The 23,430-nt window shown below is 42.9% G+C and overlaps 1 protein-coding gene across 5 annotated transcripts; it reads right to left on the bottom strand.

The window, feature by feature from the left end:
- Positions 1-507: 507 nt before the first annotated feature.
- Positions 508-22,956, bottom strand: FDFT1 (farnesyl-diphosphate farnesyltransferase 1). 5 transcript variants are annotated; one of them, XM_081092898.1, is made up of 9 exons: positions 22,566-22,956; positions 18,937-19,059; positions 16,322-16,419; positions 15,324-15,507; positions 12,399-12,527; positions 8,937-9,128; positions 7,249-7,425; positions 5,515-5,667; positions 508-1,030 (listed from the first exon to the last, which is right to left on the bottom strand). In XM_081092898.1, exons 1-9 carry the CDS (start codon positions 22,662-22,664, stop codon positions 809-811), a joined length of 1,377 nt encoding a protein of 458 aa, XP_080949024.1. In that variant the 5' UTR covers positions 22,665-22,956; the 3' UTR covers positions 508-808. The 5 variants fall into 5 exon arrangements, with proteins under 5 accessions (XP_080949024.1, XP_080949025.1, XP_080949026.1 ...); XM_081092899.1 differs by having other exon boundaries at positions 22,280-22,664; XM_081092900.1 differs by lacking the exon at positions 18,937-19,059 and having other exon boundaries at positions 22,566-22,727.
- Positions 22,957-23,430: the final 474 nt, after the last annotated feature.

The raw sequence follows: 23,430 nt of genomic DNA, 5'->3' as shown, positions 1-23,430 counted from the left end.
AGGCTGGCAGCTAATCAGGCTACCAGCTGGAGCAGCGCGGCGGCTGCCATGGGCCCCTTTCCCATGCAGGGGCCAGGCAGCTGTGTCCTTATTGGTACTGCACCAGGTGGCATCATGGTGCCATCCGTCCCTCAAACACTAATTCCACCCTTGAGTTCCTTTATCTGCCACACTCACCAAGCTTTCAAGTGAACTGCATTTGACCACTGCAGAGTAATTCATTGTTTTACAAAATCAAAAACAGCCTTAACGAGACCAATCTTCAACAACGGGGCTCAGGCAATCTTTCTGAAAGGTAACCTCTTCAAAGAAGAAAATGCTACCAGACACCATGAAGTTAATTCCCAGCCTTCATGTGCAGAACATGGTCTGTATTTGTAGGAAACAGAAAAATTACCCAGAGCTGTAAACTTCACAGCTATTACCTTCAAATCAACTGAAGAAAAAAAATGAGAAAAACAAACGAACATGAAGAAAATTCTACTAGGATAAGAGATCAAAGGCTGCTTTAAATTAAACACATTTAATTATAACTAGTCAGGATGCACACAGATCTGTCAGGGGTCCCAGGGCAACCACTTCCCGACCTGCACCACCGAGTGCACCGTCAGCCACCATGTGCGGGTGAGCACAACCCACAGGTACCAGGTGCTGAGGGTGAGGGATCCTCTTTTATTCTCTTCTCAGCTGCACCTCAGTTTCTCAGGGTCCAAGCCCACAGAATTACAGGATTAAAGCAGGAGGGGAGAAAAGGGGAAGCCAATATCCCTCTTTGAAAAAAAGGTCAGTCTATTTCATGGTGAACAGATCAGTGTTCTCCGGTCTGGACATAGTCTTCTGTGACCTGAGATAGGGTACTCACATACTGCCAGCTCAGGGCAGCCAGGAGCATGAGAAACGACAGGTAAATGGGGGAGTAGTGGCTTCGGGAGGTCAGCTGACAGCTGGGAAGATTCTGTGTTCTGATGGTGGAGATGATCTGCCTGGTTTTACTGGAAGATGAATCTGAGTTGGGGATTCTGTGATAGATCTGTTAACAAAAGGAAAAGACAGTAAGTGCTACTACTTACTGAGTCCTAGGACCTATATAAACATAGTGTGTTGACTTCTTACAACAACTCCAAACAGGTAGGGATTTTATGCCCATTTTACCAAACAGAACATGAAGTAATAACCCCAAGTCACTCCACCAATAGGGCAGGCTACCAACCGAGGCCTGTGTAATCCCAAAGCCTGCCTTCCGGAGCAGGCAGGGAGGCCTGAGCCATGCTGCACCGGGAGCTACTGGTCCTCAATGGTCATCCATCCCCACACCTCCCACAGCCAGGAGCACAGCAGGTGCTTGGTAATGTCAGCACAGTTTCTAGGCTGAAGCAGCATATGATGAAGGGGAAACAATACCAGAAAGACTAGCAGACGCAGCTTAGGCCAAGACTGAATCTGTGGGATGGGCAACAGACTGGATGAAGAAAGGCAAGGACAGAAACAGGCCCCCTAAGTCATCCAAAAGTCCTCCCTGCACCGCCACACCTACCTCCTCTGCAAACCTCCGAAACAGCTGCTGAGCCCACTCCTCCTCCACATGCCTCCAATTACTGCCTCTGGTTAAGCCCCCAATGACTCTCCCCAGTGACTCTCCGCCTCTAAATTGAGCTCCTGCCTCTATGCTGGACTAACAAAATCCACTCGTCTGTTCTCCACGCTGTCAGAGACCTAAAACCTCCGCTGACAACCTCAGTGGCTCCCGACTGCCAGCTGAGGAAGGTCTGAGCCCCTGATGTAGAGCGCAAGGCCGCAATGACCAGGGCCCGCCATACCTCCCTTCTTCACACTCAAGAAACAAAGGCCTGTGTTGTTTTACACGTGCTACTGCTGCACACTGTTCCTTTCTTTGCTCACACCACTCCCTCTGCTGGAATGCCGTTCCCACACTCCTTTACCTAGCTCTTACCTATCGCCCAAGACTTAAGTTTGCCATTATGTCTTCTAGAACAGCGGTCGCCAACTGGTGGTCCGTGAGGTCCGAAAGGTTGGCGACCACTGTTCTAGAAAACTTGCCTTGACCCCCCCCCCGGTTGGGCCTAGTGCCACTCTCCTGTACATAGTCCTACCTTACCTCTTACATTGAAATCACCTAGCTGCTCCCTAACTAGACTGCAAGCTCAAAGGCACTTCCTCTTACTCATCTTCTTACCTCCAACCTAGCACTGTGCCTGGCACACAGGAGGCCCTCCATCAATGTTTACTGACTCAAACTGAAAACCAGTTAGGAGGTTAATAAGATGGGAAGTGAGCTGAGGGGCAGGCAGTGGGTGAAGAGCACAGAGCAGGATTTTTTTAAAAATAATTGTTTTCCAAACTTTACATTATGTAATGGGTCTTTTTTCTCACAAATATTTATTCTTGCCATCTTCCTTCTTCCCCACCCAAAAGCACAGCTGCAATTTCATATAACGAAGAAATAAAAGAATATGCCTACAGGAATATGCTAGTTTTGTCTAATATCTAATATTATGTTACAAAGGACATCTATAGAGAGAAAACAGAGATGGGGATGAAACTACAGTTCTTCAAAACAAAATTTAGATGGAATTATACCTGTGAGAACAAGGAATACCTAAGTAAAATAAAAGATCAAAATCCCCTTACATTTCCTCTTCCTCAGCCACGGGCTAGTATAGTTACTTTTACACCTACTCTCGTTATACCTTTATAAGCCTCTATATGTTAGAATGCATAAAATGTCATATATGTTAACAATACTCAGACACATTACTTTAAACAAAATAAGTGATGCCCAAAATCAGAGGCCAGCAAATTTTTTCTTAAAGAACCAAAAACTATTTGCCCTGCTGCAGCTACTCCATTCTGCCACTGTGTTACCAGCAGCGGACAATATGTAAAGCAACAGGTGTGGCTTTATTCTAATAAAAAGTTATTTACAAAAATGAGGTCAGCCAGCCATGGCTGGCCCACTTTTACCAACTGTGAATAACACCTAGAATTTCATTCCAATAGTTAAGGAAAACACCAAATAAAATAAAATTTTAATATAGAATAGCCTACAGTATTTTAAGAAAAGGTTTTCTAAAATCAGTGATAAATAAAACTGTGAAACTAAAACATTCCCTGAACTTTGTACTACAGAAAATGTTTGTAATTCATATAAAATGAAGAAATAGTGCCAGAATGCATTACAGTCATCCCTTGGTATATGCAGTAGGTTGGTTCCAGGACCCTGCAAAGAGACCAAATTCCAAGGACATTCAAGTCCCTTATATAAAACTAGGGGCCTGGTGCACGAAATTCATTTACTCAGTGGTGGTGGTGGGGGGGGGGGGTCCCCCACTCAACCCAGCCTGTGCCCTCTTGCAGTCCAGAGCCCTTGGAGGGTGTCTGCTCCCCACAGGGAGCGGCCTAAGCTGGCAGTCGGACATCCTTAGTGCCACCGCGGAGGCAGGAGAGGCTCTCGCCAGCCGTGAGCCTGGCTTCTGGCTGAGCAGCACTCTCCCTGTGGGAGCACGCTGACCACCAAGGGGCAACTCCTGTGTTGAGCATCTGCCTTGGTCAGTGAGCGTCATAGCAACCGGTCATTCTGTGGTTTGGTCTATTTGCATATTAGCCTTTCATGATATAGGATGCCATAGTATTTGCACATAACCTAAGCACATCCTCCTGTGTATACTTAAAATCATCTCTAGATTAATTATAACATCTAATATAATGTAAATGTCATGTAAATAGTTGTTAGGGAATTGTTTAGGTAATAATGAGAAAAAGTCTGCACATCTTCAATATAGACACACCCACCACAGATTTAACTATACTGTACATGTCAGCAACAACATAACTTTTTTCCCTAATTACTTTTTTTAAAAAAAAATATTTTGATTCAGAGAGGAAGGGAGAGAGAGAGAAAGAAACGTCAATGATGAGAGAGAATCACTGAAGAGCTGCCTCCTGCACATCCCCTATTGGGGACCAAGCCTGCAACCCAGGCATGTGCCCTTGACCGGAATTGAACCCAGGACCCTTCAGTCCACAGGCCGATGCTCTATTCACCAAGCCAAACCAGCTAGGGCCCTAATTAACTTTTGACCCGTGGTTGGTTAAACCCCAGATGTGGAAACAGAATACGGAGGGCCACTGTATCCAGTGTCAGAAGGTTAATTCAACCCCTTAGCATCATGAACATCATGAACAGAATAGGTTCTGAAGTCAGGAAGACCTGGGCCCAAATTGTGGCTCCAGTGGGCTCAGGGCCTCAAGTTTCCTTCACCTTAATAGTATCAATCTATTCAGTTGCTATGCCAGGCACATAGTAAGCCCCAAGTGCTGCTGGACTGTCCCAAGTATTGTCGGCAGCAATATTTTGGTCAGTGGCTGAACGCTCATCCAGTCACTAAAAGAATTTTAGGATTTTAAAAAAATTTGATCATCTCTTGTGCATTCTACAGGTGCCTCTGGTATAAATACTGGGGTCCAAAACTTGTCAGATGAAAAAAAGAGCGGAAATACAAGGAGTATGTGCAATGTGCAATAGACATCAGAAGAAATAATAGTTTGCAAAATTCTGTTTTGGATGATCCCGCTGTTATAAATCACATCCCTGTAAAGGCATAACCAGGGGACCGGAAGGATGTGGAAAACTATTGAGAGAGGTGATCTCTGGGAAGGGAGGAATGAAATGGGTCATTTTATGTTTTCAAATACTTCTGAGTATTTCAATCTTCAAAAGAACATATTAAGGCCTCCATTCTCCAGCTGGCAGTGGCCACCCCGGCTCAGTTGACAATCAGAAATGTCTCCAGATATTGCCAAAGGCCCCTCGTGGAAGCAAAACCACTCCATCTGAGGACCACCATTCTAGGGCCTCGTGATTAGAGTTTTAGCCTCAAAAAAAAAAAAAAGTTCTTTTGAACCTAGTTATATTTTATTAGAGATTTGACTTAAACCAGCATTTGTTTTATGGTTTTGGCACTTGAAATGGCATTTGTGTTAGAAAACTTCGAAATAATTACAACTTGATGGTTTTCCTTTGCCAAAATTTCCTACCGTGGTTTTTCAATTGAGGCCCATGATGTAATGGCAAGTACGGAGGGGTGTCAGGAAATAAGGTCTGTGATCCAAGAACCACTCAGTCAGACAATGCACTAGCATACACAAGCCTCAGCTTCACACACCTCACCTGTAAACCAGAACTTTGACTGACCTCTAACATCATCTCCTAGCTCAAAAAACAGGATTGAAAAACAGGATTCTTCGTAGGAGTCCCAGCAGGATTCTACATAGGAGTCCCAGCCTTGCTTCATTTAACTCCTCTCACCAGAGTCAACAACCAGCTCCCTCCCTGTGTGCACCCCCGCCCCCGCTAAAGGCCACCAAGTCCTACCTCTTTACTACATAACACAGTGAGTTATTAGGGTCATCTAATACCCAAATGACATGGTTAAAGTGAACACTATTTAAATCATAAAAATAGCTACCAATTATCCAGGTAGTTCAATAGCCCACCTCTTCCATATATTGGTATATTATAGCTTTGACAGCTGGCATGTTGGTGGCATCCATCATCAGGGTTACTGCTTGTCCTTTTCGAATCTTCACTACCCCTTTGAACACCTGCTGATTATTGTAACAGGCAGCCAAAGTAGCAATGGCCATTACCTAAAGACAATACACAGAGGACAAAAACACTAATTAATTCATTTCATTTCATAAAACAAAGGAAAGAAGTGGCTCTGTAGGCATTCATCATCATGAGAAGGTAAGAAAATCTTCTACAGAATGAGAAAGAGCTGCCAAAGAGCTAAGATGTAACTAATAACTAACGAAGAAAAAATTCTCATAAAGAAAGCATGTGCAGACTTTTACCTTTCTCACTCCCCCTTTCTCAACAACACACAGAATAATCAGTGGTCTTTGCAGTCTTAAAGGATTCCATAGTTTAGTCATGAAAGTCCTTTTTTTATTTGGAAAAAAACCAAATACAAACCAATGTAACATTTTCCATGCTAGTTATTAGATCTGAAAAATAATCTCCAAAAAAAAATCTAGTAAGATTTTTCTTTTTCTTTTTTTCCTGTTTTTCCTACAGTGAACATAATCATTATATGTTTAAAAATATCATAATGGGGGGAGGGAGACAAAAGAAAACCAAAGGTAGTTTCCCATGCTCAAAAGTAAATTTTAGGATAAATGAAAACCTAAATCAGGCACACAGGTCTTAGTTCCAAGAACCATTCAAGCTTGGCTATCAGAACAAGAGTAAAGCAAGTCTCCAAATCAGTTACATCCTCTTTCTTCACTTAGTTCAGTTAAAAACTGAAACTGCCCTGGCCTGTTGCTCAGTGGTTAGAGCACTGGCCCATGGACTGAAGGGTCGTAGGTTCCATTCCCATTCAAGGGCACATTTGCGGGCTCCCGGAGGCAATCAATTGATCTCATATCAATATTTCTCTCTCCCTCTCTCTTGATCTCATATTGATGTCTGTCTGTCTCTCTCTCTCTCTCTCTCTCTCTCTCTCTCTCTCTCTCTCTCTCGCGCCCCTCCTCTTCCACTCTGTCTGAAAATCAATGGAGAAACATCCTCAGGTGAGGATTAAAAAAATAAAACAAAAAAAAAACACTGGTAAAAGCATTTTTTTAAATTGATTTCATAGAGGGAGAGAGACAAACATCAATGAGAGACACATTGATTGACTGCCTCCTGCACGCCCACATCCCCTACTGGATGGAGTCTGAAACCTGGGCATGTGCCCTGACGGGGAATCAAATCCAAGACCTCTTGGTCTATGGGATGACGCTCAATCCATTGAGCCACACCAGCCGGGCTGGTAAAGGCATTTTCACTGTAAGCTCCTAAAACATCAAGGGGCTAGATCCATAGGATCAGTTTCTGTTAGCCTGAGTCTTAAAAATAGGACAGCAAATTTTAGGTGCTTAATTAAGACTTTTCATGATAATAGCTTCACCTACTCAGCATTCCCCATAAATCTAGGAAAGGAGAAGACTTCACCTTGAAGCTTAGTTGAGTGTGGTAGTTGTAAGGCACAGGGGAGGTGTTGTGAAACACTGCCTGCCCCCCAGCCAAAGAAAATAAACTAGAGTCATCTTTTTAAAGAACCATATTCCTGAATATAGCAGACCAAAATAGTAGATGCATTCTACCCACCCCCATCACTACCACCATCCCACTCCCTTTAACCTCTACCTCCCATATACAACAAGCATAGCCCTATTCCATACCTGAGGAATAGCGCAAAAGTTAAACACACTTTGGTTTCTAAGTCTGGAAAGGTAGGTGATGACATCTGGAATGTGATGTAGAGCATTGGTTATAAGTTCATTCAGACACTGTACAGCCAAGTCAATATTCTCCGGCTTAGCAAAATCACCCAACTTCTTAACATACTTGCTCCAAACCTAGACAGATAAAAAGATCAAATACAAATCAAGATGTGCATAGAGGGAAAATGTACAAGCAATATGAAAGGATCTTTGTGAATAAGAACTATTAGTACACAGCTGAATCTTCTTTAGCTGCTGCCTCATCTTTCACCAAGATTTAGTCGCTTTTAAGCTAACCCAATGGCTATTTATAACTACAAGTGAAGGACTAATCACAACCTAAGAGTACATAAAGTACTTGGGAAAGTGTCCCTTTGGGACAATTAGTGCAGCATGTACTAAGCCAGTGGTTCTCAACCGTGGCTGCACATTAGTATTACCTGGGAATCTTTTTAAAATCCTGATTTCTGGGCCTCATCCTCCGGAAATTCTGTTTCTTTGTTATGGGGTGGGGCCACAACATTAGTAACAAAGAAACAGAATTTCCAGCTGAAACTATTACAAAATGAAATTGAATGTAGCCACAACCGGTTTGGGTCAGTGGAGAGAGCATCAGCCTAAGGACTGAAGGTCCCAGGTTGGATTCTGATCAAGGGCACATGCCCAGGTTGCAGGCTCGATCCCCAGTAGGGGGTGTGCAGGAGGCAGCCAATTAATGATTCTCTCTCATCATTGATGTTTCTATCTCTCTCTTCCTCTCCCTTCCTCTCTGAAATCAATAAAAATATATTTTTAAAAAATTGAATGTAAAATATAATTGAAAAATAAAAGAAATTAATAAAAGCACTTCGTCTTAGGAAACTACTTTATGGAAAGCAAAAGGTAAATGCTGGAATAAAATCAGCAAATAGTTATAAGATTGTCTAGCTTTCCTTCTGAATAAAAATCAATTTGTCAAAGCCTTTCCTTTTCCTGTCTATTTTTTAATTGTTAAAGATCAACTCTTGTCTGTTAAATGAGCATCTGTAGTTTTTGCCTATCTAGCATACTTTCCCTCTATTGTTTAAAATAAATCTTTATTGTTTAAAGTATTACAAATGTCCCCCTCTTTCCCCTATTGACCCCCTCCATCTCAGCCCCGTCCCTGCCCCAGGCCTTCAGCACCCTATTATCTGTGTCCATCTTTCCCTCTTCTTGTCCTAGAATCCATTCCTTCTGGCTTACGGGGGTGGAGGCAGGCAGGAATCCATTCTGTGTGTGTTGGGAAGATATAATCCGAGTCTGGATAGAGTACTCAGCCCTCTGGTTCTAGTAACTGGTTGAGGGAATCATGCCCTGTGAATCAGACCTCCCTAAGAACTTTTTTTAAGCTAGTAGGTTGTGAGTCATGGGTCGTGATAGCCACCACTGGGAGAATGCCTGCCAAGAGAAAGGGCACAGAGCCTGATTACATAGTCTGAATCCCTGGATTCAGCCAATCTACTTACAAGAAGCAAACAACATCTTAACCTACTTTATACATTCTCTTATGTTGCTTAAGGTACTTTAATTTGCATTTCTGTCACTTGCAACCAAAAGGGTTTAATGGGGTTTGTTTTCAGAAAGTGTTTTAAATTATTTTCCCCCAAGTCCCCTGAATTTGTTACCTCTTGAGGCCAGAACTCTCTTCCATCTTGCTGATCTTCCAGATAATCACGAATGATGTTTGTTTTCTGCAGAAACAGGCCCATGGAGTTGGCACACTCTATGTCTTCACCAACTAATGGGTCTTCTAACTCTGAGGCCGAGAACAGACGAGAAAGGCCAATTCCCACCAGCCCGGCAACATAGTGGCAGTACTGTAAAAGATTAGTTTTAAAGTACTTTAATAATAAATTTTTTACTAAAATGAAAATGCTAGAGATCATTAGCTACAAAAGTACAGGCTCCAAACAATATGTGTAAGATCTCATTTTGATTGAAAAACACAAATATACACTATGGACATGTAAGGACATCCAAGAAGGATGTGCACAAAAGATTTAACAAAAGTAACCTCTGGCTGGCGTTTTCTTTATTACTTGCATTTTCTTTATTTCTAGAATAAAAGGTTATTTAAAAAATAAACTAGTAAACTTTTTATATCAAAAAGTGGGAGTGAAGGCAATGAGGAAATAAAATATATTCTAATAGAAACTTGAATACGGAGTCTAATCTTGAAGGCATTTCAAGATTATGCAGTATCTCAAAATCCTCATTATACAGAAAAACAAAGTACTACCAGGATGTTCTTGAAACTGTTTTAAGCACTCTGTACAGGGTGGGGCAAAAGTGAGTTTACTGTTTTGAATACTCAAAACACAGAGTATTATTTATTAATTATTGTATTATTTCCATACAAACAACTGTAGACCTACTTTTGCCCCATCCTGTATATACAATCCTCACAAACATTGTATGCAGTACATACTATTACCACCCTTTTACAGACGTGGAAACGGAGGCAAAGAAGTTGATTAACTTGTCCAAGATTACTCATCTGGGAAGTTAAGGCCACACATCTGGGAAGGCAGAGGCCAAGGATTCAAAGCCAAGTAGTCTGGCTTAAGAGACAGGCTTAACAACCTTGCTAAAACGGCTATGCTCTAAAGCAGCGGTTCTCAACCTGTGGGTCGCGACCCCTTTGGGGGTCGAAGGACCCTTTCACAGGGGTCTCCTAAGACCATCGGAAAACACATATATAATTACATGTTTTTGTGATTAGTCACTATGCTTTAAGTATGTTCAATTTATAACAATGAAATTGGGGGTCACCACAACATGAGGAACTGTATTAAAAGGTCTCGGCATTAGGAAGGTTGAGAACCACAGTTCTAAAGGGGTTTTAGTAAGCTAATAATTATCAAAGTATTTACCTATAAAAGTCGTTTGTCAAAGCTATCCTCCCCTGAAAAGAGTATTCTCCAAAGCAACTTAATGCAATGCTTTTCTAAAAGGAATGTCCACTAGACAATCAGAAGTGAAGAGTAGTTAAAGAAGGTATCCTCTGGAGAGGAGTTACGCAAAGAATAAAGTATCTCTGGTTAAAAGTAATACAAAGCCAGATACTAGTCAAGGACCCACTGACATGGCAAGGAGAAAGCACTTGAAATATGTTCCAGCAGAGGAAGATATGCAGGAATTAGAGAGCAAGAAATGAGCTGTGGACAACTATAAAAATTTTTAAAAGAATTACTAGAAATTAAAAACATTAGTACATCCATAGTGTTGTCCAAGGAGAAGTATATTTTATTTTAAGGTAATAGTTCTTTGAAAAGAAATACTCCTAGAATGGAAGTATTCATTGTTCTCCAAAACTGAAGAAAAAAATAAAATCCTTTTAAAGTACTCAATTTTATCTGATCAGAACTTCTATTTAACAACCTATAATTGAGTTTCCTGACAGATCTGCACAGCAGAAAAGGAAGTTACTATGCAGGTAACCAGTACTGATTCTTGGCCAGAAGTTTTAGCTTTAACTTTAAATTCATAAACTGATATTCCAGCAGCAATCACCCACGCTTGCTAACTTGGGAAGCATCGACCAACAGTTTCAAAGACGTTGTCATCGAGTTCTGAAGCTTGAAAATTAAGATGGCAGACCTTGGATTTGTACTCAATGAATATGTAGTAGCATCTATTTGTGATCCTAAACGTTTGAAACGTCTTTGCTTCCAATGAGGTGATGAATTAAGTCTCACAAGCACCACTCCATGAACAACGGGCAAGCCCCCTTCCTCCTACCTTGTGTTTTGATATTTAGTTTAGTCCCCACAGTCGATTAGGTCACTTTGTCTAGGTAAGCACTCTCTCAGCCCCTAACTCCTGCCCTGGTCAACATCCTTCACAGCTACTCGTTCCCACATATATTTGCTTACAACCACAATACAAATTGGGGGATGTCAAGAAACCTGGAACATCTAATATTGTCTTATTTCTGTAAGGAGATGATAGGAAAGGAAGAAGTACTAGAGAGGTGCTCACCCCTTAGCATCTATAATCCAAAGTTAATACCTGTGAATTTTCATGAACTACTTTTATTTCTAAGGAAACATATTTAATCTAACAGTTTAGAAGTAATCTTGTATTAAGGTGGAACTTGAAATGACTCAGAGACTAAGATATATATATATACACACACACAGAGTCCATAATGGAAAGAAGAAAATAACAAAAAATACATTTTTAAGATCTGAATACTAGTACCTCTATACTACATGAAGTAATCTGGCCATTTACCTAAAATTTCACAGCAAGTCAGAGACACTTTTATAAGCTTAATGTCTGTACCTCTGAGGTGAGTTATATCTACTTTGGCGTAATTTAATGGTAAACTCTCCATAGCATGAATTATTTCAAGTATTAGACTATAAGCCCTTATTAAGGTTTATGATGAGACAGTCAAGCTAAACAGACAGGTTGTGGCCCTGGCCGGGTTGCTCAGTTGGTTAGAGCAGTCGTTAGAGCATTGTTCTGATGCACCAAGATTGTGGGTTCAATGCCTGGTCAGGGCACATACAGGAATCAACCAAGAAATCTATATGCTAATATATATTTATATATATAAAAGCCTAAGTGACTGGCTGACCTGCTGATAACTATGATGTGCACTGACCACCAGGGGACAGACACTCAAGGCAGGAGCAGAAACCACAGGCATGGAAATGTGGAACAGACTGATGAATCTCAAAGGGAAAGGGGGAGGGTGGGAAGAAATTAACCAAAGATCTTATATGCAAACTAGAGACCCAGTGCATGAATTTGTGCACCAGTGAGGTACCTTGGCCTGGCCTGTGGGGACCCAGCCGAAACCGGCTCTCCGACATGCCCCAAGGGTCCCAGGTTGCGAGAGGGTGCAGCACAGGCCAGGCCAGGCCTCTAGTACATAAATAAGTGGAACAACAAATTAATGTCTCTTTCTCTCTTACTAATTATCAATAAGTAATTTTTTAAAAAAAATTAAAAAATAAACTGATGGATTGTAAAACCAGAAAACCTGGAACGAGTGGACCACTTTCTCCTTCTGAACTTCATGATGAAGACTGCCAGCCTGTCTTATGCCCCCCACACTGCTTTATAGGGACACTAACCTTGTCCCACTCCTCTTCAGAGGTCACGTGCTTATCCAAAAACTCCGCCATCCCAAATCCCATTTTCTGACAAATGTCGACAATCACTGTTTGATATTTCATAGCCAGATTTCTGAACTCGAGGGAGATCTGAAAGGGAGATATAAAAAACAGAAAATATATATTTACAGTGGGAACCAACATGGATGCTACCTATAGATCATAAAGCAAAGCAATAGTAAATTTATAAAGATGCCCAAATGATTCATCTATAAGCCCAACATCTAGATTATGCCTAACTAACATCAGCATTTCTACATATTGAATAAACCCAGCAAATTTAAAAAAATATTAAAATAGAAGGATCTAAAAATGCTAGTTTCTAGACTCAAAAGATTCAAAGTCTCACTATACACTCATATTTCTAATATTTAATAAATGAAATGCTTCAACATAAAACTGAGCATAAATATAAGAATTTTAGGAAGAATGCCTCATTTCAGAAAAACCTCATAATAATGAAAATTCATTTGTGCTAATGTATTTAGTACTTCCTATGTAATAAGCCCTGTCTAGACATGGGACAACCAACCAGAAATGAAGAGAAACTCATTACCTGCAGAGTTTATATTCCAGTGATCAGTCAACCATATTCTATCATCAGTTCCCAAATTTCTATCACAAAGCTAGTGTCTCCTCCACTATAAGGCCACACTTTTTAACTTTTACACAACTCAATTTAGTTCATTCTGAGACATGCTACCCAACATTTTTTTCCATAGCCCAAGCTCTTATGTAGAAAAGTACTATTGATGTTTTTAAAATTCATTGCTACTGCATAAATATCTTAAGTTAAAGGAAGTGTTTATAAGTTACTTTACTCTGCATCAAAAGTGAGAAATACCTGGTCTGTGTTTACAGAAAGGCTAGAAAAACTTCCTCAGGCAACTCCAAAATTTAAGGACCTGGGGGAAAACCAGCTGGTTGCAGAGCACCAAAGGGATTCAGAAGCCTAAAATACTTTAGGATTATTCTATGAGCTTCAACTGTTACATTACCGCCCCCCCCCACCCCCACCCCTAAATCCAGAAAAAGTCAACCCACTCTCTCCAGAACTTTCTTTCCAGAACAGCTGTTCCAAACAAAACCAAAGGTAATTCCTGTTGTGGACTGAAACAAATGAGCAAGTCTACCAAAGGTTATTTGGATCCCTGAATCTCCCTAAGACCGGTTCTTTCAACAGATCTTTGGCCAGGCCAGTTCTATTTATAAGAGAGGAAAGGCCAGTGGGGTGGGGGAGGAGCAGCAGCTCAGACTTAAAAACAAACACTCCAAAATAAACATTTCACTGCTGAATTTGAGCCATCCCCTCCAACAACTCTTTGGTACTTGTTACATAATTATATACATTCCAAAAATGAAAACAAAAATATCTAGGAAAGAGTGGCAATGAGGAGCTTTGTGTTTTCCCAGAAACTTGAGGGAAGGAGAAAGCACTGCTGACTCGCTCCAAATTCAGTAATAAGTTATGCCCAATGAAGTGAGCCAGGACCTATTTTCTTTTTACCCTTCCAGGTGACTCTGTTTTACATTTACTACAGATTCCCAGGTCCTTGGGGTGATCCCAAGTGCATGAAGAAAGGATACTAGGTAAGCCCACCAGTATAACCGAGAAAGGTGTGAGCTCTAATTCCTCACCTAATTATTTCTCAGATTCTTTTCCTTTCTTCTTCTTTTATATTGTATTGCACTGTATCAACTCTCATTATTTTTCAGACTTTTTTCTTATATTTTGTATAGTATTTTTGGCTATGACACTGAAGACATGCTATCAGTAATCTGAACCAGCCCTTGCTCCAAAGGAGTCTTTCTCAAACATTCTTTTGTAATGGTGGAGTCTTCCCCTCTCCACTCAGGAATATAGATTTATCAACAGCAAGAGCCACGTAAGAAGCATTCTTCCCTAAAAATTCTGGCAACTATGTACATACAGAAGGGCTTGTTTGGGCTATTAGGGAACATGAGACTTTGCTAAATCAAAACTTTGTAAGATATGAGAGAATCACTTATTTAGCAGGTACGCAGGCTAGTGACATTGCATCATGCAAATCCAGAAAAGCAGGGCCTTGTTCCATGTACCACATAAACTTTGGGATTTCCTAAAGCTCAAGTTTTAATTATAACCCACTTTACTCCAACAGAATGGACCAAACACCTAATATTTCCAGAATACTCAGTATGTGCCAGGGACTATTCTAAGTACTTTAGAGACACATGAGCTTATTCAATCCTTGCAGCTTTAACGTTACAAATGAGAAAACTGAGACACCAAGAAGGAACTGGTGCAGCATCACACAGCTATAAGCCACAGAGGATCTCTTGCTTCTCAATCCTCACCCCAGCTGCTGCGAGGCTGCTCCCTACACCACAGCTGCTACCCATCTTGAGCAGCACGCCCATGCCATCAGGCTCAGAGTACCCAAGCCAGTAGCGCCACATATGTAGACTGCATTTGGCGAACAGGTTTTGTGAGTTAGCTTGAGCATCCATCCTTTATGACACTGGAACTGGAATGCATCTTTCCACAGGAGTAAACATGGGACTTCCAAACAGTCTACCAATAATAATAATAGTAGCTAGCAGCATTCTAAGAGCTTTATTGATATTAACTCTTTTAATCTTCACAATACTATGAAGTAGGTACTGTTATTATCTCTCTGTTACAGATTTTAAAAAGTGAGGCCCAGACAGGCTTTGTAACTAAGCACCAGTTAGTAAGTGGGAGAGTTGGGGCTCTAACCCAGGCAGTCTAGCTTAGCAATCACATTCTATTATGTTGCCCTCTGATTGCTTATTTAACCGTTCTCTACAGGTACGCAGGCTAGTGACATTGTATCATCAATAATAAACATAACCACAGGCAGAAGAGATCTGTAATTCCACTACCGTTGGGAAGTCCTCCAGCACTTGTCGATGCTTCTCCTTGCTCTCCATGAACCGCCAGTCAGGTTCATAAAGGTAAGAGTGAAAGTTGTGTAACAGTGGGACTTTTTTTTCTATACTGATGGTCATGTCATCTTCCAGAGTGTCCAGAGCTCGGAGAACCAGATAAAATATACATACTGCATTGCTGTAAAAAAGGAAGAACTAACTATTAATGTATTGGAACAAACTTCCAAATATATTTATTTTGAAATAACATCTCATTTATACCAGGCCATTTTCTAAACACTTAACTCTACAGAACTTGGAAAGAATATCCAGCCTTTCATACTTGAGATATCTTAGTTTTCTTTTCTTAGATGGCAGCAATGGACTTCTGTAGTTTATTTATAAAAATAAAATAAAATAAACTTGTCAGCTGGATGTCATTACTACTCCCAGAATGAGTTACAATTAACTAAAGTAGAATTGTACAAAGGCCAAAAGACCAAATGTTTAGATGGAACTAATATTTTTCAGATAAAAAAAAGTCAAAAGACACAACTTCTTAATATAAATACTATCATGCATAAAGGCAATTGGCTTAAATTCATATACATATGTAATATGCACAGAGGCAACTTGTGAAGAATTAACCCGGCAAACTAGAAATATAGAGAAGCCTAAGTGAAGCCAAGAAAAATGCATGGCCTGCTCAGAGACAAGTTCGCTCGCTAGGGCTAAGAAAAGTTAATAAACACCCCCCCTCCCCCTCGAAAGAGCTGGGCCTGCATGAATAATATTAGATGGCAAGGTGCCTGGAAGGGCAGCCTAAAGTAAACACATGGGCACTTCGACAGGGAACATTTCCTTTACTCAAGTGGCACAAAGTATGCTTAACCAACCACGAGCACGCAGTGCAATGCTAGAGGCGATCTATGTCAACAAGTTGCTTGTAATGACTCTAAGCCCTCCGGAAAGCTTTCCTTCTCAAGTCAACAGGGGCTACCCCCGCTACTCACCGCATTTCTTCATCCAGCGCCTGGATAACGGCTGCGAAACTGCGACTGGTCTGATGCAGGTACTTGTAACAAGTCTTCAAGCTGCTGCTGAGCGAGTCCTGCGGGCAGAGAAGACACACGGAGGTAGCAGTTGTTGAGGAGCACGAGTGGGACTGGGGCAGGAAGCCGGCAGCCGCTGGACGCCGTAGCCGAGCGCAGACGCCCTCTCCCCGAGTCCAGTCTTTGGAAGGCCAGGGACAACAGCGCGAGGGGGTGCCCGCGCCCTTAGGCGCCGCGGCGGGGCTCAGCACCAAGGTCCGCTTGAAGAGGGACATGGCCTTGGTGCCGCAGGCGGCTGCGGCCATCAGAATTGTGCAGCTTGCGCCAAGTTTTCCTCCATAGACCCAAGCGGAGCTGGGAGGCGCCCACCGAGGGGGCGGGGCGGGCTCTCCCTCCACCCCAATAGGCTGGGGGCTGGCCGAGCTGGGAGCAGGCGTTCGCGTGCCCCGCCCCCCCGCCCCCCAAACGCGAATCCCGCCGCGCGCCCCGAGGCCGGCCACGCCCCACGGTTGGCCAGGTCCCTCTGCCCCGCTTGCAACCCCTTGCGCCGCATTCCCCTTCTCCCCAGAACCCACAGGCTGCTAATGAAACAAGTCCACTTTTAAGAAGCTTGCTTTTTCCTCCCTGACAGCATCTCTCCGTGAGCAAACTTTAGTCAGACTCCTTTGAATCCTCCACATTTCCACTTGTGTGTCTATCTTTGCATTGCCCAATTTTAGCAAAAATCCTGCTAAACTGCTTTGACCAAACTTCTCAAATCTGGGCACCAGATCAGCCTCGGCCTGATCGGGCTCCTCCCCCGCCATCCCCCAGCAAGAAACCCATTAAGTCGTTGTGCCAGAAAGCCCTTGTCCCAGATGTTTCCTCTTAGAAATTTTCTCTCCATCGACCCTTCCACTCTGCCTGCTCCTTGACTATAAATGTCCACTTTTTCTTTTATTCAGAATTGAGCCCAGTTCTATACGGAGGTTTCTTTCCCCTATTGCACTAGCTTTTTTTGAATAAAATCTGTTTTCACCACTTTAACTACTTGATCAGCTGTTTTTTCTTGAACACTTGGTAAACGTATACCATTCTCTGAAAAACTAGTTATTCCTTTTAAGATTTCTAATCGTCTTTTCCCTTTCAAATCAGTGAGCTGTAATGAGCTGCTTCGTGAATTTTATTCTTTCTTAAAGAAAACAAGTACTGTTTTTCCAGAACAAAACAAAAAACACAACAAACCATATTCTGATATGCAAGCATAAAAGAAAGAACTGCTGTGTATGTGTGTGTTTTAGAGACTCTATATTTTAGAGTAGTTTTATTATTATAGGAAAATTGAATTGAAAGTGTAGAGTTCCCATGTACATTCCTATATGCCCACAATCTCCCCCACTCTCTTTTAAAGAGAAATGGAAAATATTTGAAGTATTTAACAGGAGAGGTTAAAAAAATACATATGGCATATCCACTTGGATAGCCCATAGTCACTTTGGAATGTTGACAACAAACACTAGACCCTGGTGGGGTCTAGGTCAACTATGTTCTTATTTGTATACTAGAGGCCCGGTGCATGAGATTCGTGCACTAGGGAAGGGGGGTGTCCCTCAGCCCAGCCTGCACCCTTTCACAGTCCTGGAGCCCTCAGGGGATGTGCCCATAGCGCTGCTGGGGAGGCAGGAGAGCCACTGCTGCTGTGCTTGCCAGCCATGAGCCTGGCTTCTGGATGAGCAGCGTTCCCCATGTGGGAGTGCACTGACTCCATGGGGCAGCTCCTCCATTGAGTGTCTGCCCCCTGGTGGTCAGTGTGCATCGTGACCAGTTGTTCCACCGTTTGGTCAATTTGCATATTAGCCTTTTATTATATAAGGTATTTCCTAGAATGGATGCATATTATTAAAGAGTAAAGCTTTTTAAAATATCACACAACCGCCCTAACCAGTTTGGCTCAGTGGCTAGAGCGTCAGCCTGCGGACTCAAGGGTCCCAGGTTCGATTCCGGTCAAGGGCATGTACCTTGGTTGCGGGCACATCCCCAGTGGGGAGTGTGCAGGAGGCAGCTGATCGATGTTTCTCTCTCATCAATTTTTCTGGCTCTCTATCCCTCTCCCTACCTCTCTGTGAAAAATCAATAAAATATATTTTAAAAAGTGTTAAAAAAAAATCACACAACCAGGAGAATTTAATTTTATTGCCATGGTCAATAAAAAGATATTATTAAAGCCCTGGCTGGTGTTCTGAGTGATTAGAGCATGGGCCCTGCCCTAGGGCACTTGCTGGAGAGGGAAGCAACAAATCGATGTGTCTTTTTCTTTTCTTTTCTCCCCCTGCTCCCCAATGTGTCTCTTTCACATGAGTGTTTTTCTCTCTCTCCCTCCCTCCCACTCTAAAAATCTATGGGAAAAATATCATCCAGTGATAATTAACAACAACACAATTATTAGTAAAAATTATATACTGAGCACCTTATATTAGTAAAATCAAATACACAGTGAAGGTTTGATTAGTAAATAAATACATTCATAGAATATTTAAAAATGATTCACAAACTCCTTCCCAAGACTTCATAGTAAAAGAGGAGGAAGAGTTACTTACTAAGCTCCATGCCAGTTCTTCACGTAAATTGCTGTTATCAGGCTGCAATGATTTCCTTCTGCATTGCCAGATGTTTAATCCTCTGCTACATCTAATGGTTTGGGGCTGATGTCTAAACTCGAGCTTCAATAAACACAATGGTGCAGTCGCATTGGTTCTGAAGAGCAACTCTCTTAAAGAACACACTACACCTCCTTTCCAACACACCTCCTGCACTCTCAAAATTGAAGAATGTGAACTAGCTGGTTTGGCTCAGTGGATAGAACATCGGCCTGCAGACTGAAGGGTCCCGGGTTAGATTCTGGCCAAGGGCACATGCCCAGGTTGCAGGCTCAATCCCCAGTAGGGGCAAGCAGGAGGAAGCCAATCAATGATTCTCTCTCCTCATTGATGTTTCTCTCTCTGCCTCTCCCTTCCTCTCTGAAATCAATTAAAATATTTTTTTGAAAAATGAGAGAATAGGCCTTAAACAAGTATAATTAGGGATCTGGACTGACCACAATTCTAAGTCCACAAAATGAAGCAAATACAGCAAAAAAACTTAATATAGCCGTAGCTGGTTTGGCTCAGTGGATAGAGCATTGGCCTGGGGACTGAAGGATCCCAGGTTCGATTCCAGTCAAGGGCACATGCCTGGGTTGCAGGCTCAATCCCCAGGGCGGGTGTGCAGGAGGCAGGCGATCAATGATTCTCTCTCATCACTGATGTTTCTATCTCTCTCTCCCTCTCCCTTCCTCTCTGAAATCAATAAAAATATATTTTAAAAAAACTTTATAGTTAATCTTGAGAGACACAAGTGGTTTGTTGTAGTATTTTTAGTACTTTCCTATTTGTTGGAAATATTTTATAATTAAACACATTTTTAAAGTTAAAGCAATCTTAACTTATGTTAATTAGAAATAAAACATCCAAGGCTGCCTGTATATATTTTGTTGTTGTTAATCCTCATCCAAGGATATTTTTCCTCACTGATTTTTAGAGAGAGTGGATGAGAGGGATGAAGGGGGAGAAAGAGAGACAGACAGAAACACAGAAACATCGATGTGAGAAAGACACATCTTTTTTTTTTTTTTTTTTTTTTTTTTTTTTAAAGAGAGAGTGGAAGGGAGGGGGAGAGACAGAGAGAATCATGAAACATGGATGATAGAGAGACACACTGACTGGCTGCCTCCCGCACGCACCCTGACCAGGGCTGGGGATTGAGTCTACAACCAAGGTACGTGCCCTTGACTGGAATCGAACCCGGGACCCTTCGGTCCACATAGATCCTTCAGTCTGCAGGCCAGTGCTTATCTACCGAGCCAAACCAGCTAGAGTTTTGTGACATTTCTTGTTAAGCACTATGATACTCCCCCACTGAAGTTCCTCACAGGTGTAGAGAAAAAAAACAAGAAACATAAGGTTGGGATGTCTAAGGAATGAGACAAACCACAGACCTGCTTAAGACCTTTTTCTTCTTTTTGAGCATGGACAACAAATCTTTTATGTTACTGGGGTCATAAATAAGATTTTAACTTAAAAAAACTACAACATCCATAAAAAATAAATTCTAAAATCTGAAATAACCAGTCCAGCCCTAAAGTACTGTTCAATTTTGAACAGTAGATTTTAGAGAGAGAGAGAGGCCAGGATGGTAAATGACCTGGAAAGAGCGGTAGATATCAAGTGGAAGAACACAGAACGTTTGGCTTGTATATCACTCTTCTTAGCGAGATATGAGACTTCTCCTAAAACACTTCAAGTACTGTATTACAAAACAAGGATTAGACTCTCTGGCTCCAGAGAGAGAACAAAGAGTGGAAGTTCAGCTCCCTTTAAAGTAACACTGCCTAAAAGCCAGAGCTGTCTGGAGATGGAGTGTGTGGACCTCTGAGGTAGTGCATTATCCGTCACAGGTGTTCAGGAGATGGTACAACCGGGATTGTAAAGCAGTGACTATTTATCTGTTTTATGTCACAGATCCCTGGGAGAATCTGATAATAGTGGACACCATTCTTCCCCCTCCCCTCAACGCAAATTTACAATAACATAAACATTTGCAAACAACTTCAGGAAAGCTCCAAATAAATATTCTTAGTAAGAATCTCTAATTAAACAAGTATCTATTGGGCAAGGCACAGGAGCAATTTAAAGCTGCATTTCATTTAGGCATTCCTCAGAAGATTAATCCCCTATCCCAGCCAAGTGATTTTTCACTTCTGTGAATTTCCTTATGGCTTTTCGTATTATCTGCCGCATTTACTGCTGTTTATCTTGTTTAAAAAACTAGATGTTTGAGGCAGTGCACACCAACCTTTTGTTCATTAATTCACTAAAGGTACATTGAACAAGATTCCTATCTTCAAATTGCTTAAAATCCAGAATCTTAAATCTGAAAGGGATTTGGGGGACAGAAAGCCAATACACAAATAACCACAATGCAAGACTGTGGGACTGATAGAAGGTAAAATAGTGCCAGAGAAAATGGTTAAGGGAGGCTCACAGGTGACATGAAAAGGCCTCTCATGAGGGTGCCTTCCTAAGTTTTCTGTGAACAATTTTATCACATTTTATTGACCTGACAAGGTGGTGAGTTCTTTGAGTGTCTTATTTGTCTACACATACCAGCCTGCCATGCTGCACCCTCTACAATGCCTACCACAGAACAGGTGTTTAATAAATGACCGCTGAATGGTTAAGAGAGGTGGCACTCACTCAACCTGGACCTTGAAAGATGAGGGTTCTAAGTCATGAGACAAATGGAAAAAAAAATGTTCTGATGGAAAATCAAAGTGTTTTAATGAAGGTCACCAAGTAAGGGTATATTTAAACAAGTAACAGTATTTCACTGGGATACTGCCATTGGGGAAAAGAATTTAAAGCTTTTGATATAACCCACGAATTCAGCTGAAGGTGTTTACTTATTCAATAATCACTTCAGAATAGTTTTCCTGTTGGAATAAATGCCTTTGTAAGCATTCACTTAGCAAAGGGCACAGGAATGAGGCAGATGAAATATAAAGAAAGCCAGGTCTAGCCTTCAAGAAGCCAACAATGCAGTGAATCAACAGACACGCAGGCAACCATGTACTAAGCACTCGGAGGAGTAAATAAAGGTTGTCACAACCTAGGAAGACTGGGGAAGAGGGGATTGACCAGGCTGCAGGGAAGTGAGGGACGCTTCTGCAAGAGCTGGCAGGGCTCTAGAAAATGCATTCATTGATAATATCAACACAGTACGTTTTGTTCACACGGTCCTATCCAGTCCTCTCCCACTGAAATTACCCACACAACCTGTTTTGTAAACCAGGATTAGAACACAAATAAACATCCATGTGAAGAATAAAATTTGATGCAAAACTACCTGAAAACCAATGCTTTGACCGAGTAGAAACATGTTTAGCCGTAGGACATCCGGGGAGGAGGGTCGGGGCGAGAAGAGGAGGCCTGCGTGGGAGACCGAGCCTGGCTGGGCGCGACGTGGAGTTAAGGAGAGGAACCTGGCTGGGCGGGTGGGGTCCCTGCCGGGGCGGGGGTCTGCTCCGAGGGCAGGCGGGGGGCTGAGGCGTCCGGCACCCGCTCGCCTCGCCGCGCCCCTCGCCCCCGATTTTGGGTCCGCCGGGGCAGGGATGCAGGGATGTTCAACCCACCTGGTCCATCTTGGGTATCACCTTATACCGGCCCCCCATCCGGAAGCGCAGCAGGTTGTAAAACTCCTCCGGGTGCCCCAAGCACTTCACGAACTCCATGTTGACGGCAGGATGCCGGGCCTCGGTGACCACCTGGCTAGTACCTCGGATGGCACCCGACACCAGGATAAGGCACGGGAGGCGCGGCGGGCGGGGCGGGAGCGGAGGCGGGCCCAGCGCGGCGCCACCACGCCCACTTCCCGCCCATCTTAACGGGCCTCGGGCTCTCGAGCTGCTTCCGGCGGGCTTGTGAGGTGGACTGACAAGCGCTGATTGGCCAGGGCGGTTCGCACCAGGAAGATGCCGACCAATCGGCGGCAGGGTCGGCCTGGCGTGATGAAGACGGGCTGGAAGCTAACTGAAGGGTGAGAAAGAGGCAGACGGGCCGGATTGGTGCTCCTCCTGGGGGGCGGGGCTTTGCTCTCCTCCGCTGCCCTCCCCGGGGCTGGGGGCGCGCACCCCGCAGTCCCCGACCCCCGCGTTGGACTCTGCCTCTGGTGAGGGCTCAGCGTAGCCGAGCCGAGCGGAGCGGGCGAGAGTCCGCCGCGATTTTTGTCAATAAGGCCGCCATGTGTCTTGTCTTTCCTGCTGGCGCCAGACTAGCTCTTTCGTGGCGGGGCGCGCGGTGTGGGCCAACATTGAAAAGGCAGGTGAGCCCACCCACAAGCGGTCGGGCCTTTATCAACAGCACGAGAAGCGACAGCTTGGCCAGCTCACCTGTGAGACGAACACCCGTTTGTCCCGAAAAGCGCGTTCGCGTCTCTGTCAATCAGTCGCTCTGTTGTGGGCGGCGGAAGGGCACCGGTGTCTGGCCAGTGGGATCAGA

This window comes from Myotis nattereri, assembly GCF_964212035.1.
Source record: "Myotis nattereri genome assembly, chromosome: 5".
In the NCBI taxonomy this organism is placed as follows: Eukaryota; Metazoa; Chordata; class Mammalia; order Chiroptera; family Vespertilionidae; genus Myotis; species Myotis nattereri.
The sequence above is the reverse complement of the archived record's forward strand: the minus strand, read 5'-3'. Positions and strand labels throughout refer to the sequence as shown.